Raw genomic sequence first — 19,129 nt, forward strand, 5'->3', positions numbered from 1 at the left:
GCTGAAAATGAACCCGTTTTAAATTCAGGAAGTACTATAGTTTGCTGCAAATGTAGCCCATACAGGAAGCTTGACACAGTTGCCATTGAAACACACCCCCATGTGTGAAATGTAACTCCTATTGAACAGAGGCATGACTTGACATAACACAGCAGCTCATGCTGTGACACGAGGAGTTGCCAGATTTCGGTGGTAAGTACACGTGGTGTTATAAGTTTTGTTTTTTGTTTTGTTTTTTTGTAGAAGACATTTAGCTAAATTTACGCAACTCATCAATCTTATGTTTAGGTAAATGAAATAGTTGCAGTTTAGTTAACGGCAGCGTTTTCACTTGCTTGCCTAACATTTGGTGTTAACACATTTGGTGCACATGTTAATGTATATTGGTGTCTCGCATTGTTTTGAATATTTTTTAATTTTTTTTATATTCAGTCAACTACTTTTAGTGTTCTGTTCTAAATTTGTATGCTGTAGATTGCAACTGGATTTGCAAATACATTACATGACCGAATGTTTCATGTTTAGGAGAAAGGATTTCAAGTCATGTCTTCGCAAAATGCAAAGAAAAAGCGACTTGGGTCACGACGAGTGGCACAAAGCCAAAATGAAGTACCTAAGGCTGATGAGTACCACTTAACAGAAGCTTCCTCTGTGGCACAAGGCTACGCAGCAGACGAAAGTACTGAATCTTTAAATGTTTTATCCAGCCGAGAGGATTCTAAACCAGAAACTCGACATCCACCTTCAGCAGAGGTCAAGTTTAACCGGAGAAAAATTGGGTCTAATCGGCGCAGTAAAGGAAAGCAGTTGGTAAATGATTTAGAAACTGAACCTTACCGCAACCCTGGAAAGGAACTTGAGGAAAAAAGCAGGGGTAATGAAACCTTTGAAACAATACAAACGCCACGGGCAGTGGAACTTAAGCAGCAGGAAGAATTCGGTCAAGGAAGTGATCATGTGTCTGCACTAGCTAAGGACTGTTCAGAAAGTACACATGATAAAAATTCTGAGGGTGAAATGGAAATGTTAACTCCTGAAATCAATAATCTGCAAGAGTGCAACCCTTGTAGAAATGAAATCAAGCTTGAAGAGATTGACAAATCTGACATGCAAAGTGAAGAAATCAAAGAAAACATGCATCCTGTGGCTCAACAGTCATCCAGTGACGTGCCAGATGAGGAGCCTTCAACTGCGTATTCTGTAGCAGAAATACAAAGTACAGAAAGCGATGACAAGAAGATGCTCAGGCAGGATGGAAGGTTACAGGGTAACAACTTGGTAAATGAGTCACATGTAGAATTTGAAGCTTTAGAGGCAGTCACACCAAACATAACCACAGATAAAAACAGCCCGGAACAAAATATTGAAGTCGTGTGCAGTGCTGAGCAGGAAACATTTTCATCATCAAAAGAGAAGTTGACTGCAAATGAGGATCCTTGTAGCTTATCTGAAGTTAGAGAAGCATGGCAATCAGAAAGTGCTATGAATAAAATACATGAAGTGAACATTAAGCCCATAGAAATACAGGACATGTACCAAAATCAGTACTCCTTTAAAATTCAGGGTATTGATATCACGGAAAATGCTGTTACTTACTCTGAAAAACCAGAAGACCAAACTGAGATGGATACTCACTCATCTGACATGAAAGTAAAAAACAATGTATTTCACACAGAGCAGGAACATCTTAATGAAAAACAATATGCATATCCTACAAATAACAGACATCCGGAGAGCTTACAGGACGAAAATGAGGATATTCAGATGTATGATTCCAAGCAACAAGTGATCACTGACATAGCAGTTAGTCAGTTGGTAGCCACTGAAATCAGCAATGCTATCAAGTCTGTTGATGATTCTGTGTCAAATAATTACAAACAAAGTGAGCATCAAAGAAAAGAAGGACATTTAGAAACTCTAAATGAGGAGAATGAGGACAGTGATGTTGATATGAGAAATGGTTCAGTACAAACTATACCATCTGAAGTAAATACTCTTTTGGAATCCCAACTTGAAAGCAATAATGTGACTTCAAGTGAGCAAACCCATACTGTCTATGACTCCATTGGGAAAAGAAGAAAAATGGGATCCACTCGAAGGAGTAAAGGAAGACAGTTGACAATTGGTGATGAAACCCCTGAAACAACAGAAATGTCAGCAACAGAGGCTACAAGACCTGAAGAATTACTGCAAAGAAACGAGCATGTTTCTGTGTCTGTGCCACATGACAGCTCCATTTTTACAGTGTCTACACCTGCTTATTTTCCTGAGGTCCAGAAACCAACAGCAACAAGCCATCTTGAGATTAGCTTGAACAGTTTAATTCCTCAAGGTGAAAACCTTCACGAAAATCAAGATGAGCAAGATTTTAAAGTGGTTTCAGATAAACCATTGGAATCTGGGATGGAAGAAGTGGATGAATCTGAAACTGCTCTGCGTGAAGAGGTCAAAGATGCCAATCACTCAGATGAAACTGTCAGGAAAATGCATGAAGATGAGGTTGAAAGAACAGAAATTCAAGAAGTGCTGCAGAATGATTTCTCATCTGAAAATGTGATTGATGATGCCACAGAAAACTCTTCCTTTACTTCTGGAGACTTAGGCCAAACTGAAAATAGCAACACTTATCAGTTTCAAGTGATGGTGCAGAGTCCTGATGAATCTGTAACCAAAGTGGAAGTTTCAACTCCTGATGACAAACAACCTGAACAGCACTTTGTGACTCAAGAAAACGAGGAAGGTGACATTTCAGACGGAAAAGGTGGTGGAGTCTCTCCACAATCTCCAACCTCATTAACAACTCCCCCTTTTGAGTCCCAACTTCAGGACAATACTGTAAGCACAGATAAGCAATCGCATGCGGTCACCGAATCCAGGGGAAATAGAAGAAAAATGGGATCCACTCGTAGAAATAAAGGAAGACAGCGTGATAAGGAATTTAAAGATGAAGATGCAATTGGTGATGAAACCCCTGAAACAACAGAAATGTCAGCAACAGAGGCTACAAGACCTGAAGAATTACTGCATTTAATTTCTGAAAGTGAAAACCTTAAGGAAGATAAAAATCAGACAACCTTTAATGTGATTTCAGATAAACCATTGGAATCTGTGATGGAAGAAGTGGTTAAATCTGAAACTGCTCTGCGTGAAGAAGTCAAAGATCCTCATCACCCTGATGGCAACCAAGCTAAACAGCACTTTGTGACTCAGGAAATCAAGGGAGGTGATGTTCCAGATACTAAAGACAGTGGAGTCCCTCTACAAGCTGAACTCTCATTAGCAACTCCACCTTTTGAGTCCCAACTTCAAGAGAATACTGTGAGCACAGATAAGCAATCCCATGCGGTCACCGAATCCAGGGGGAATAGAAGAAAAATGGGATCCACTCGTAGAAATAAAGGAAGACAGCGTGATAAGGAATTTAAAGATGAAGATGCAATTGGTGATGAAACCCCTGAAACAACAGAAATGTCAGAAACAGAGGCTACAAGACCTGAAGAATTACTGCAAAGAAACGAGCATGATGTTTCTCTGTCTGTGCCACATGACAGCTCCATTTTTACAGTGTCTACACCTGCTTATTTTCCTGAGGTCCAGAACCCAACAGCAACAGGCCATCTTAAGATTAGCTTGAACAGTTTAATTCCTCAAAGTGAAAACCTTCACGAAAATCAAGATGAGCAAGATTTTAAAGTGGTTTCAGATAAACCATTGGAATCTGGGATGGAAGAAGTGGATGAATCTGAAACTGCTCTGCGTGAAGAGGTCAAAGATGCCAATCACTCAGATGAAACTGTCAGGAAAATGCATGAAGATGAGGTTGAAAGAACAGAAATTCAAGAAGTGCTGCAGAATGATTTCTCATCTGAAAATGTGATTGATGATGCCACAGAAAACTCTTCCTTTACTTCTGGAGACTTAGGCCAAACTGAAAATAGCAACACTTACCAGTTTCAAGTGATGGTGCAGAGTCCTGATGAATCTGTAACCAAAGTGGAAGTTTCAACTCCTGATGACAAACAACCTGAGCAGCACTTTGTGACTCAAGAAAACGAGGAAGGTGACATTTCAGACAGCAAAAGTGGTGGAGTCTCCCCACAATCTCCAACCTCATTAGCAACTCCACCTTTTGAGTCCCAACTTCAGGATAATACTGTCAGCACAGATAAGCAATCTCATGCGGTCACAGAATCCAGGGGAAACAGAAGAAAAATGGGATCCACTCGTAGAATAAAAGGAAGACAGCGTGATAAGGAATTTAAAGATGAAGATGCAATTGGTGATGAAACCCCTGAAACAACAGAAATGTCAGAAACAGAGGCTACAAGACCTGAAGAATTACTGCATTTAATTCCTCAAAGTGAAAACCTTCACGAAAATCAAGATGAGGAAGATTTTAAAGTGGTTTCAGATAAACCATTGGAATCTGGGATGGAAGAAGTGGATGAATCTGAAACTGCTCTGCGTGAAGAGGTCAAAGATGCCAATCACTCAGATGAAACTGTCAGGAAAATGCATGAAGATGAGGTTGAAAGAACAGAAATTCAAGAAGTGCTGCAGAATGATTTCTCATCTGAAAATGTGATTGATGATGCCACAGAAAACTCTTCCTTTACTTCTGGAGACTTAGGCCAAACTGAAAATAGCAACACTTACCAGTTTCAAGTGATGGTGCAGAGTCCTGATGAATCTGTAACCAAAGTGGAAGTTTCAACTCCTGATGACAAACAACCTGAGCAGCACTTTGTGACTCAAGAAAACGAGGAAGGTGACATTTCAGACAGCAAAAGTGGTGGAGTCTCTCCACAATCTCCAACCTCATTAGCAACTCCACCTTTTGAGTCCCAACTTCAGGACAATACTGTCAGCACAGATAAGCAATCTCATGCGGTCACAGATTCCAGGGGAAACAGAAGAAAAATGGGATCCACTCGTAGAAATAAAGGAAGACAGCGTGATAAGGAATTTAAAGATGAAGATGCAATTGGTGATAAAACCCCTGAAACAACAGAAATGTCAGAAACAGAGGCTACAAGACCTGAAGAATTACTGCATTTAATTCCTCAAAGTGAAAACCTTCACGAAAATCAAGATGAGCAAGATTTTAAAGTGGTTTCAGATAAACCATTGGAATCTGGGATGGAAGAAGTGGATGAATCTGAAACTGCTCTGCGTGAAGAGGTCAAAGATGCCAATCACTCAGATGAAACTGTCAGGAAAATGCATGAAGATGAGGTTGAAAGAACAGAAATTCAAGAAGTGCTGCAGAATGATTTCTCATCTGAAAATGTGATTGATGATGCCACAGAAAACTCTTCCTTTACTTCTGGAGACTTAGGCCAAACTGAAAATAGCAACACTTACCAGTTTCAAGTGATGGTGCAGAGTCCTGATGAATCTGTAACCAAAGTGGAAGTTTCAACTCCTGATGACAAACAACCTGAGCAGCACTTTGTGACTCAAGAAAACGAGGAAGGTGACATTTCAGACAGCAAAAGTGGTGGAGTCTCCCCACAATCTCCAACCTCATTAGCAACTCCACCTTTTGAGTCCCAACTTCAGGATAATACTGTCAGCACAGATAAGCAATCTCATGCGGTCACAGAATCCAGGGGAAACAGAAGAAAAATGGGATCCACTCGTAGAATAAAAGGAAGACAGCGTGATAAGGAATTTAAAGATGAAGATGCAATTGGTGATGAAACCCCTGAAACAACAGAAATGTCAGAAACAGAGGCTACAAGACCTGAAGAATTACTGCATTTAATTCCTCAAAGTGAAAACCTTCACGAAAATCAAGATGAGGAAGATTTTAAAGTGGTTTCAGATAAACCATTGGAATCTGGGATGGAAGAAGTGGATGAATCTGAAACTGCTCTGCGTGAAGAGGTCAAAGATGCCAATCACTCAGATGAAACTGTCAGGAAAATGCATGAAGATGAGGTTGAAAGAACAGAAATTCAAGAAGTGCTGCAGAATGATTTCTCATCTGAAAATGTGATTGATGATGCCACAGAAAACTCTTCCTTTACTTCTGGAGACTTAGGCCAAACTGAAAATAGCAACACTTACCAGTTTCAAGTGATGGTGCAGAGTCCTGATGAATCTGTAACCAAAGTGGAAGTTTCAACTCCTGATGACAAACAACCTGAGCAGCACTTTGTGACTCAAGAAAACGAGGAAGGTGACATTTCAGACAGCAAAAGTGGTGGAGTCTCTCCACAATCTCCAACCTCATTAGCAACTCCACCTTTTGAGTCCCAACTTCAGGACAATACTGTCAGCACAGATAAGCAATCTCATGCGGTCACAGATTCCAGGGGAAACAGAAGAAAAATGGGATCCACTCGTAGAAATAAAGGAAGACAGCGTGATAAGGAATTTAAAGATGAAGATGCAATTGGTGATAAAACCCCTGAAACAACAGAAATGTCAGAAACAGAGGCTACAAGACCTGAAGAATTACTGCATTTAATTCCTCAAAGTGAAAACCTTCACGAAAATCAAGATGAGCAAGATTTTAAAGTGGTTTCAGATAAACCATTGGAATCTGGGATGGAAGAAGTGGATGAATCTGAAACTGCTCTGCGTGAAGAGGTCAAAGATGCCAATCACTCAGATGAAACTGTCAGGAAAATGCATGAAGATGAGGTTGAAAGAACAGAAATTCAAGAAGTGCTGCAGAATGATTTCTCATCTGAAAATGTGATTGATGATGCCACAGAAAACTCTTCCTTTACTTCTGGAGACTTAGGCCAAACTGAAAATAGCAACACTTACCAGTTTCAAGTGATGGTGCAGAGTCCTGATGAATCTGTAACCAAAGTGGAAGTTTCAACTCCTGATGACAAACAACCTGAACAGCACTTTGTGACTCAAGAAAACGAGGAAGGTGACATTTCAGACGGAAAAGGTGGTGGAGTCTCTCCACAATCTCCAACCTCATTAACAACTCCACCTTTTGAGTCCCAACTTCAGGACAATACTGTAAGCACAGATAAGCAATCGCATGAGGTCACCGAATCCAGGGGAAATAGAAGAAAAATGGGATCCACTCGTAGAAATAAAGGAAGACAGCGTGATAAGGAATTTAAAGATGAAGATGCAATTGGTGATGAAACCCCTGAAACAACAGAAATGTCAGCAACAGAGGCTACAAGACCTGAAGAATTACTGCATTTAATTTCTGAAAGTGAAAACCTTAAGGAAGATAAAAATCAGACAACCTTTAATGTGATTTCAGATAAACCATTGGAATCTGTGATGGAAGAAGTGGTTAAATCTGAAACTGCTCTGTGTGAAGAAGTCAAAGATCCTCATCACCCTGATGGCAACCAAGCTAAACAGCACTTTGTGACTCAGGAAATCAAGGGAGGTGATGTTCCAGATACTAAAGACAGTGGAGTCCCTCTAAAAGCTGAACTCTCATTAGCAACTCCACCTTTTGAGTCCCAACTTCAAGAGAATACTGTGAGCACAGATAAGCAATCCCATGCGGTCACCGAATCCAGGGGGAATAGAAGAAAAATGGGATCCACTCGTAGAAATAAAGGAAGACAGCGTGATAAGGAATTTAAAGATGAAGATGCAATTGGTGATGAAACCCCTGAAACAACAGAAATGTCAGAAACAGAGGCTACAAGACCTGAAGAATTACTGCAAAGAAACAAGCGTGACGTTTGTCTGTCGGTGCCACATGACACCTCCATGTTTAAAGTGTCTACACCTGCTTATTCTCCTGACATACAGAGCCCAACTGCAAAGAGTTATTCTGAGATTAGCCTGGACAGTTTAATTTCTGAAAGTGAAAACCTTAAGGAAGATAAAAATCAGACAACCTTTAATGTGATTTCAGATAAACCATTGGAATCTGTGATGGAAGAAGTGGTTAAATCTGAAACTGCTCTGACTGAAGAAGTCAAAGATCCTCATCACCCTGATGGCAACCAAGCTAAACAGCACTTTGTGACTCAGGAAATCAAGGGAGGTGATGTTCCAAATACTAAAGACAGTGGATTCCCTCTACAAACTCGACTCTCATTAACAACTCCACCTTTTGAGTCCCAACTTCAGGACAATACTGTGAGCACAGATAAGCAAACCCATACTGTCACCGAATCCAGGGGAAATAGAAGAAAAATGGGATCCACTCGCAGAATAAAAGGAAGACAGCGTGATAAGGAATTTAAAGAAGAAGATGCAATTGATGATGAATCCCCTGAAACAACAGAAATGTCAGCAACAGAGGCTACAAGACCTGAAGAATTACTGCAAGAAAACAAGCATGATGTTTCTCTGTCTGTGCCACATCATGAAAAGTCCTTTAAAAATCAAAATGACGGAGATACTAAAGTGATTAATGATAAACCAGTGCAGGCTGGGATGGAAGAAGTCAAAAAAGATCAGCACATAAAACTTTTAGGGCAGGATGGAAATTTACCCAGCAATATTTTGTTAAGTGGAACAACAGATTGTACCATTGCAGTTGAGATAACAACTGACCAAACCAGCCCAAGAGAACGCACTGAAGTTGAATGCAGTGTTGCACAAGAAACATTTTTAGCATCTCAAAATGTGTTGACTACAAATAGGGAACAACATGAGCATTGCAACCCAATTGAGGTCACCAAAGCTAAGCAGTCAGAGGGTGCATTAATGCATCAGACTGACTGCAGCGCAAGTACAGAGAGTCACCAAACATCCTTATCTGAAACAAATATCTCTTTGGACTTCCACCATCAGGATAATTCTCAGGACATTACAGAAATTCACACACGCCTCAGCCATACAGGGAATAGAAAGAAAATGGGTTCAAGCCGAAGAAATAAAGGAAGACAGGGTGTCAAGGACCCTGATGCATACCAGGAACCTAAAGATGACATTTTAGAAAAACCCACAAGTAATGACAAACTCAGAACAATTGACATGTCACCAGCAACAGATATAACAAAGGAGGAAGAAGAAAAAGACCTCATATCCATTGACAAAGAAGTGCAGATTAGCTCAACAGCAAAAGAAGGCAAAAATAAAGAAAAGTTGTCGGAGGAAGATGCATTTTTCTCACAGAATAATATGGATAGCAATACAGATGGACTTCTCAAATCTAACAAAGATTTCAATGAGGAAAATAAAGTTGTTCAAGATGCTATGAATTTAGATCAGCTTACAGGATGTGACACAATTACAAAGCACCTGATGCAATCACCACAAGCCTCAGTTTGTGAAATTCCCTCAGACATGCAGCATACCTCATATCATGCTGGCATCGAAGGCTCTAGCTCTCTGAAGGTGCTTGATAAAGAAGAAGCGTTGGAGGCAATGGATGCAAGCAACGGCCAGCAAGAACAAACTCAATCAGGTAACAGAAATACTTTCCAAATAAATCCACAACAGAAGAAGAGAAAGATAGGTTCTTCTCGCAGGAGTCAACTCAACAGAAAAAAAGAGGAAGAAACAGACAACACAGATGAAACCAAGGAAAGTGACTTTCACACCGAAGCTGACGTGAGGAATACTGACAAGTTGGACGTGGTAGAGTTACCGTTAACTACAGATATACCACAAAATGAAACTGCACAACCGTTATTCTCTGCTGTTCATAAACAACAGGAAGCTGCTGAAACCTTTTCTGTACCAAGCAGTACAGAGATCAATGTGATACCAGTAGTAGAAGATTTTAAGGCCCCTCTTCCTGAACAGTTTTCCTCTCTCCGTAAAGAAACTATCAGTCTGGTTACACGCGTTATCACAGGTGGTGTAAGAGAAGTTATTGTGGAGCCGCCACAGCTAGACAATTTTACAAACACTGAGACACAAATAACCACTGTGGTCACGGGTAGAAGCAGACGCTCCATAAATCAGCTGCTGCCCCCAAATACCGAGGCTGCCACAGACACTGGCATAGCAGAAGAGAGCTTAGTGTCTTTTGGTGAGGCCAGGCAAAATACACATAGCGATGAGGAAAGGCCAGAGAGCATAAAAGAAGTACAAGATCAAGATGCTAGTGAGAAAAATCCAAGCAACTTGAATGAAGGAGCTCATAATAAAACTCAAGAGATGAGGAGTGAAAGTCCAAATTTACATTTGAGCAACCGGAGAAGAAAGATGGGCTCCACCCGCAGGAATCTTGGATCCAGAAACAAAGAAGAGCTCCATCAAAAACAGGAGGTGGATAACGAAGCGAAGGAGACTGGAACAGACATCGGGGAAACTGAAAGTGTCTCCAGAATCAAAGAAGAAGCACTTCAGCTTCACACAGATCACAAAAACAATGATGGCGAACAAGGAAAACAGAAAGTATTTGAAACAGTGGAAATCAGCCCTCCGGGTCAGTCTAAATTCAAACCTCTGCCTGAGCAAACAGTTGAAGCGAGGCCTGTTTCCCAAGACCAGCTAGCAGAAACAGAACATCACACTGCAAATGACCTCCTGTCTACATCCTTAAAAGATGATTTTGTGTCAGAATCAGCATCTGGAGGGAGGAGAAGAAAATTGGGATCTAACCGAAAGTCCCGTGGACATCAGCGTATAGAAGACAAAACAGGAGAGGGCACAATAATAGATGATCAAAGTGGGACAGATGCCAGAATTTCAGAGGTAAGCAGCAATGTTTAGGGGTTTTTGTTTAGTTTAGTTTTTTAGTATTTAGTAGAAATCTTAATTGTTTTCAATTTTTCCAAAACCTCATGCACAGACTACATTTAAATTTGACTATTAAATGCAATACCTTATTAAACTTTGTTGTATTTATAATTCTATGCATAGTTGTGAATAGTGAATAGTTATTATTGGACAAGTGTTCTTTCACATAGGCAAGCCTACATTGTTATTTACACCCCATTTGCAGTAGACACTTTGCAAACTGGATTGTTTGTGGCAAGGTCATTGTGACACAGGGAACTAAAAAGAGGAACGTGAGGTTTACATAGCATGTTTCACATACAGCAAACGAGAACATGTGTTCACCTTCTTCAGAAACCTGGCAGATAAGGGCTTTGAATGAGATCAGCAAATAATGGCTTTAAAGATGTCACAATAAATTATTATTATCGACAAAGAATGGGAAACCAGTATGTCAGATATTCCAGCTTCAGATATTATTAGGAGACGACTGATTACTAGATGATAACTAATCCAAGTAGAATAATTTGCACTTTCACATCATGAAATGAGTTTGTCATGCACATTTAGAAGCATAAAAAGCCCTACTTTTCTTTCTGCAGGTTGGAAAATGTGATAAGAAACCATCATCAGGCCTCTCAAAGAGTGAAGAGCACTCAGAGACTGTGAGGTAGGTCTAACACACAGATATTTTTAAAAAGGCTAGGGTTGTCCAGCTACCTAATTAGCTTTCAAGTGTTGGCTTTCCTACTTGACTTACTCACTGTAACTCATAGATAAGTCCAAATTTGTTACAGTGTAGTCTGTTATGTGTTATACTGAATATTCGAATATTCATGTTCATATTGCATATATAGCAACGGACAACTGTAATATCAGTCACCTCAAAGTTCACTTTGTAACATCCAAAAGAAAATGTCCATGAGATTGTTGAAAACATTTTACAATTTGTTAATCTATTTGAGTCACATACAAAAGGAAAGTATACCTGTTTTTTTTTTTATTCTGAGCTTTTACACATAAAACATATTAACACTGTGTCATTATGTAGTTAACAAAAACTAAGCCAAAATTCAGAAGGAGTGTGTGTAAAACTAAGTAGACTTTTACTGCTTCAGTGTGACCACCTTTATAAAGCCAGAAGTGTCCCTTTCCCAACGATCCCTAAACATTCAAGACACCTGCTAATCTTCCCAAAAGTGAACGTCCCAACAAATTCACCCCTAGGTCAGACCATGCAATGCCATGCTGCCAAGAGAAATCCTCTTCTCTCTAAAAAGAACATGGCAGCATGGCTGAAGTTTGCAATATTGCATTTGAAAAAGCCACAAACTTCTCGAACAATGTCCTTTGCACAGATGTGACCAAAGTAGAGATGTTTGGCCATAATGCACATAAAATCCAGGCCTCAACGTAAATTAAATGTGGTAGCAAGAGCTGTGCATTAACAAATGCCTGCAAACCTCAGTAAAAAGGAACAATGTCTGAAAGAAGAGCGGGCCAAAATTCCTTCACAGCAATGTGAGAGACTGATAAAGTCACAGAGAAAACAATTACTTCAACTTAATTCTGTGAAAATGCAGAATCATAGGGTGTGTTTAGTTTTTTGCACACTGCTTCTGCATTTTGACTTGACTGTTCCTCTGACGCTGTAGTTAAAATAATTTAAGAACATGGTAATGACCGGATGATTTCTTGTTATGCCTTGATAAGGTAAAAACTTGTGTACCGCATGGTACTTTCTTTCTTTTTGCAAGCTTTAAAAATACAGTTATGCAATTACTACTGTACACTAGCTTAGTAGTAGTGTATGCACTGTTTTCAGCTGACCTGCTTAGAGATGAGGTGTGAATGTCACCAGAGTGGTGTGGTTTAACAGCACACAGCTTCCTCATCTCTATTGTTTTAAATAAATAATCACAAATCAAGTGAATGACAAAATTCCTTGTCAAATGTTCAGTGCACGGCAACTCAAATATGAGCTTGAGACATTCTGAAAACTGACCATTTCAGCCTTGCAAATCCTTACACTGTATATGTCATGAAGTTTGTTTGATTGTCTTTTCCACAGTGAGAAGACTTCAGCCCAACCTTGTAATTCTGGAATTTTTCCTGTTAAAGAGAATCAAACATTTTCTCTGGGTAAGAAGATGATCAGTGCAGCTTACCAATAATTATAGGGAAATTTTACATTAAAAGATGATGTATGACCAGACATTTTAATTTCAGTTGGTAATCCGGGAGTGGTAGACTCCAAATCAAAGCGCTACAATGTGGTAATGATTGGAGACAGCAGTGTGGGAAAGACCTCCTTCATGAAAAGAGCTCAAAGTGGGAAGTTTTCTTTAGATATACCTTCCTCAATTGGTAAGATCCTGGTGTTAATCTCACAATTAATCCTACTAATGTGTATGCACAGCGATGTACACTCTAAATATACACGTAAATATTGTTTATAGGCCTGGATTCGCTGATGTGGCCTGTTGTAATAGATGGAAAGCCTATGATACTACAGCTATGGGACACAGCAGGTCAAGAAAGGTAAGTCTCAATTTTCCTCTTATATGGTAAATGGTAAATGGTCTGTATTTATATAGCGCTTTACTAGTCCCTAAGGACCCCAAAACGCTTTACATATCCAGTCATCCACCCATTCACACACTGGTGATGGCAAGCTACATTGTAGCCACAGCCACCCTGGGGCGCACTGACAGAGGCGAGGCTGCCGGACACTGGCGCCACCGGGCCCTCTGACCACCACCAGTAGGCAATGGGTGAAGTGTCTTGCCCAAGGACACAACGACCGAGACTGTCCAAGCCAGGGCTCGAACCGGCAACCTTCCGATTGCAAAGCAAACTCCCAACTCTTGAGCCACGATCGCCCCTCTTAGAATGAATCAGTGAGACAAATTTTTGATGTTTCACAGAGCATTTAAATTATATATCACTATGCAAATGTCTTGAGCCACTTTAAGTTTCTTTATATTTTGATAGCAGTAATCTGCTGTAGATTGGTTTGTAAGCCTGCCAGTTATTATTTGGTCCTCCATTTGTCCAGTTTCCTAAATTTGTAAGGACACACAGCACACCATGCCAAGAAGTGACAAAAAAATTGGAAACTGGCAACTCTTTAGGAATCATGTTGTTGGTTAAAATAAAAGCATAACAGTTTTATTGACTGTCAAACTGTGCTATTTTTTGGCATTTTTCATAGATTCAAGTAAAGAAATGGGAACAAATTATGTTTTTCTGACAGGCTGCTAATAACAAAGTGCCCAAAGATACAATTTAAAATGGGTTCTTTGCTAAGTGTTTCCTTGCTGTAGACAAAACAATGTATCTCCCCTTGAGTCAGGTGCCATGTTATGCCATCTACGCTTGAATTATTCAAAGGTCAATTTTATGGTACAAGGACTGGACTAAGAATGAGTGAAAAAGTAGCCAATATCCAAAGGAAAACTTTGAAACACCTTCAGAAAGCTGGAGAACTATTGCTTAAGACCACTTTAAGAATTACAAGAAAGTCCTTCCAGGCAAAATATAAAGAAATGAGGGGTTTATCAAGACTTTTGCACAGTTTTGTCGCTGAAAGAAGCCACATTGGAGAGAATACATTTAACAGGTTTTTTGAGTTTTATTAATGTTTTTTCTAGTCTGTTTTGAACAGTACATATATTATAATGTACGTAGGTCACAGTAGGCTGCCTGTAGGAGAATAACAAATATCACAGTCGTCAGTGTGTTACGTATGACAGTATCAAAGTCCAACTTGTCTGACTTTTCACAGCCCTGGAATTCAGGTTATCTTTTACATTTCACGTTAGTTAAATTCTGTAAATGAGCAACTTGTCTGAGTATAAAAACACTGGGAGCAATACGTCTGCATTTCTGTGACGTCATAAAGACAAAAAGCACAGTTTGTCCATTAAAGTGCGTTAATTATCTAGTTGAAATTCTGAATTCTGCCAAGCCTTGTGATTTTCTCCTTCATAGCATGGGTTTGTCAGGAGTAGAATTGAGCCAGGTGGAAAAAGCAAAGATGACTTCATAATGAGTGCAAAAAGTCTATCCTTCTAATAAAGCAAGAAAAATGGCAAAACCTGTGCATGACAGTTCATTTCTGCTTACTCATTTCTATCATACTGCTCATAAAACTAAAAGTTAACTACAGACTTGTACGCACGAGTCCCAAACTACAATACAGCGACATATCCTGAAGGAAACATACATATCCAGAGAGAGAGGAAAAAAAGAAGCAAATTTCTATATCAAGGTTTTCTAAACAACTACTGCTTTTTGGAGTTTGTTTGAGCCAGACGTGAACAGTTTTATATCTGTTTTGTAAATAAAGCCAATCATCAGAGAAGACGCCATCTCTTTTTTAAAGGTACAGGCTATTATTTTGTGGTTTAGGATGTCCTGAATGTTGTGCCACATGCAGTCTTGCTGTTCTAGGGAGTGGCTGTGTTTTTTCAGTGTATAGATAAACTTCCCCGATGGCCAAGGACACACTGTCCCGCTGTTCCGAAGCCTGACAAGGAAGGCTTCCAAGTAGGCGACACCCAGTGTTCAAAGCAGTGTGTACACCTTGGAATTCAACCGAGATCTGCAGTTACTACTTGTAACAGTGTTTACTTAAGTAACACTTGCTTTTGTAGATAGATACGGTATAGCAGCCAATTTCAACATGTAACAGACAATATGCTCAGATCAGAGTTACACTTGAGCAGTATTTAAAGACTGCTCAAGTGTAACTGGTTTCAGAACTGGTTTGGCACTCCTCAATAATGTTTTGTATTCCAGGATACAATGCAGATTTTGTTCCAGTGACAGAGGTGGATTCAACACGGATGCAATTTAAAGATGCTCACTTTTAACTGCAGATTTTAGGCAGACTCGTGTTGGATAAGTTCAACTAAAAAACATAGCAAGAGTGAGAAAGCGTTTGAGACATGCAGTTCCCCAAGAGTTTACAAAAAGCCTCCTTAATGTCAACAATAAAGTGAAGCTTTATTCCAACTCTTCACCTAATGGGCAGGCTTCTAAGATCTATTTATTTTATTTTTACTACAAAAACATCTGACATTTACTTGTTCAAGGAGGGAAGTCTGAGGCATGGGTGTGTCTTGAAAAATATGTTCAGGGTAGCCTCTGCAAACTGCATTAAATGACAAATTTGTGACATTAACTTTTGAGTGAATGTGAGGAAAGTAATTAGAATGTGCTACAGTATGCAGAGCTAGTGTCTTCCTGGTTTCAAAAAGGAAGTATTAATAGATCACCTTTAATGTCGTGCTTTTCTGTCTTTAAAGGTTTCACAGTATCACCAAACAGGTCTTCCACAAAGCCCAGGCCTTTCTCTTGATGTATGACATCACCTCCACCAATAGCTTTTCCGCAGTCAGTTACTGGGCAAACTGTATTCAGGTATGTCTTCCCTTTCAAACTTCAACACCTATTTTTTAAACAGATGTTGAAATTACTAGTTAAACATGCTATGTTGTCAAAACAGTGATTTACTTTTATATTCATTTAGTGTATTTGGTTCTAATAGGCGGGGCTACACTGGCCACTTCATTAGCACACCTGTTCAACTGCTTCAAAAAAAGGAATGAACTAAGCACATGCAAGTGCATTGTAGACATAGTGAAGACTACCCGCTGATGTTCAAACACAGCATCAGAACAAGGAAGAATGATGATTTAAGTTAACTTTGAACATGGTTGTTGGATCTATTTCAGACACTCATCTACAATAAACTTTTCTCTCACAACCTGCCTTGTTGCGAGAGATCAGAGAATGGTCAGGCTGCTTCAATCTGATAAGCAGGCAACAGTAGTTTTAAAAAAAATTACAAATAACCACCATAAGGTATGCAGAAGAGCATCTCTGAATGCACAATACTTATCAGCTTTGAAGGAGAAGGGCTACAGCAGCAGAATAACCCACCGGGTGCCACTCCTGGCAGTTAACAACAGGAAATTGAGGCTACATTCACACAAGCTCATCACAGTTGGTTAACGGTAGTCTGGAAAAACGTTGCCTGGTCTGATGAGTTTCGATTTCTGCTGCAGCATTCGTATGCTGAGGTCAGAATTTGGTGTAAACGACATGAAAGCATGGATCAGTCCTGCCTTATTCAGGCTGGTGGTGGTGTTTAATGTTTGGGGTTTTTTTGGCACACTTGTCAATATGGACCAAACTCTCTGGGAAATGTTTTCAGTGCCTTGTTGTATCAATGCCAGGAAGAATTAATGTTGTTCTGAAGGCAAAAAGGAGTCCAACAGGGGTACTAACAGGTATACCTAATAAAGTGGCTTATAAGTGTGATACTGAATTGTGTATTTAAAACAGCAGCACATATTTTGATTATTAGTAGAAAAAAGTATTAATAAATTTAAAACATCAACTATTTATAGTGGACGGGACGTGAGTGTCTGAAACAGTTGAACCAGCCTGCAAAGTTAGACTAGTTTGTAATAACATAAGATAAGATAAGATAAGATAACCTTTATTAGTCCCACACGTGGGAAATTTGTTTTGTCACAGCAGGAAGTGGACAGTGCAAAAGTTATGAGGCAAAAATTAGAATACAATAAGATTATCAAAATGATTCCTGTTCTGCAGGAGTCTGCTGCTGAAAATGTGACTGTTTTGCTTCTTGGAAACAAGAGCGACTGCTCAGAACGACGGGTTAAAACTCATCAGGGGGAAATTCTTGCTAAGGTGCGAATATGTTGCATTACACCCACTCATGAAACAATCACATTCAGTTCAGTAGTTTTAATGATCAAAACACCCACAGTGAGTGCAGATATTCATTCAACTCCACAGGAATATGACTTTGAGTTTATGGAGTGCAGTGCTGCCACAGGTGAAAACGTGATCCAGTCTTTGGAAGTTGTAGCCAGGTATGTATATAATGTTAATGTTTTTCTCTAAAACCCACATCTTTTAACATCGATATGCCCTGTAAAGTCGACTGCTGTGTCATCAGCTGATTGCACTGTTGCTGTGTTGTTGCCAGGAAGCTGAGTCAAAGAATTGACTCAAGAGAAGAAGCCACAGTGTTGCACAAAGAGCCAGAACAGAAAAAAAGCTCAAGATGTTGCTGAACAAATGTGTTTGTCTTCAAAAAAAAAGAAAGAAAAAAAAAACAAGTGGTGAAATCCTGAAAACAAGAACACGCTGTACTCATCTGGCTTTCTTGTAACTCAGTGCATTATATTTTATTATTTGTACTACTGCATATTTTCAGTGTTGTTATATTTAGATATAAAATTATTTCTTCAAAGGCCTTATATTAGAATATTAGTTTATAGTTAGTAGTGACCAAAGTTATATAGTTCAGAAAGTGAAGGCTTTTTCAGTGTTTGCTTAATAGCTATCCAATAATTTAATACATATACAAGCTTACTGTATTTAATTATATTTGCACCGTGTGTGTTTTATCTTGCAATATAACAATTTTTGTGCAATATTGTGCAACTTCAAATAATTTCAAATCACACGATTGACATTTTTCCAGATGAAGCTGTAACAACTAAAATCACAAGTTTAAGATTTTATGTGCAATTTCACAAAGTTCATCTCTGTTGTTGTACATCGACTAAATGTTTAGTCTACACCCTCTTCACTTTATGGATTTACTATACTGAAATTTAATGTAAATGTGTATATAGTATGATTAATTTAAACAGGAGAATACTCCATTCAGATATTACCAGAGATCAAGATGTGACCGAGAGCAAATCTAGTACAGTGGTAAATAATTATTATAGTAAATATATATTAAACATAATTATACTTGCTTTTTTGTGATTTTGTTTAGCCTTTCTTCTAAGTTGGCATTCATCTTAATTCAGTCATCACAACTGTCAGATCTGACACATAATTATGAATAAACATTACTCCCCTATAATTATAGTGCCAGGGACATGATCAGCAGTTATATATGCAAATGTATTTTTATGTTCCCGTGCATTTCCTTTGTGACCAAGTACCTTTAAACCAATTGTTTTAATGGCGTGTCGCATGATTAATAAATCTCCAGATAAACAACGTCTGCTTGTGTACTTAATTTGTGCCCTCATGGAAGTTATGGGTTTCCAGACTGACAAAGACAACTGTGTTAGCAGTGGAAAAACAAGTCCGACAATGGTATGAAGAGCATGTCAACAATGGCGCCACTGCAATAATCTCATATAGTCCCAAAGGAGGTGTTGTGGGAAAGAGAACTACTGATCCCATGGGAATCATGTACCCACCTATGAGAAGTTCAGTTGAGTAATGTGGTTATTTCTGTTTCAGGCTTAAACATGTTAAAACAACAATAACATCAAACTACCTGGCAATGGTAGATTTTTCTGCTGTTGCAGATGAGCTTAACATGGTTATACTTTTTTGTCTTTCAGCAAGCAAAAATAGAAGAACAGGGGCAGGTGGTGAGCCAGAAAAACAAGCCAATGACAAAAGTTAAAGAACAACAGCTCAGGCCCTGCAGGGCTCC

At 39.2% G+C, this 19,129-nt stretch overlaps 1 protein-coding gene across 1 annotated transcript; it reads left to right on the top strand.

Moving 5' to 3' along the window:
- Nucleotides 1-432: 432 nt before the first annotated feature.
- Nucleotides 433-18,683, top strand: rab44 (RAB44, member RAS oncogene family). Its single transcript, XM_085457126.1, has 9 exons — nt 433-10,596; nt 11,223-11,290; nt 12,692-12,762; nt 12,850-12,987; nt 13,080-13,161; nt 15,933-16,047; nt 17,248-17,346; nt 17,455-17,531; nt 17,648-18,683. Exons 1-9 carry the CDS (start codon nt 544-546, stop codon nt 17,733-17,735), a joined length of 10,791 nt encoding a protein of 3,596 aa, XP_085313252.1. The 5' UTR covers nt 433-543; the 3' UTR covers nt 17,736-18,683.
- The last annotated feature ends 446 nt before the right edge of the window (nt 18,684-19,129 follow it).

Source organism: Copadichromis virginalis, linkage group LG5 (assembly GCF_057382275.1).
Source record: "Copadichromis virginalis isolate Kocher_CV1m ecotype Utaka linkage group LG5, C_Virginalis_male_GT1.1, whole genome shotgun sequence".
Lineage (NCBI taxonomy): Eukaryota > Metazoa > Chordata > Actinopteri > Cichliformes > Cichlidae > Copadichromis > Copadichromis virginalis.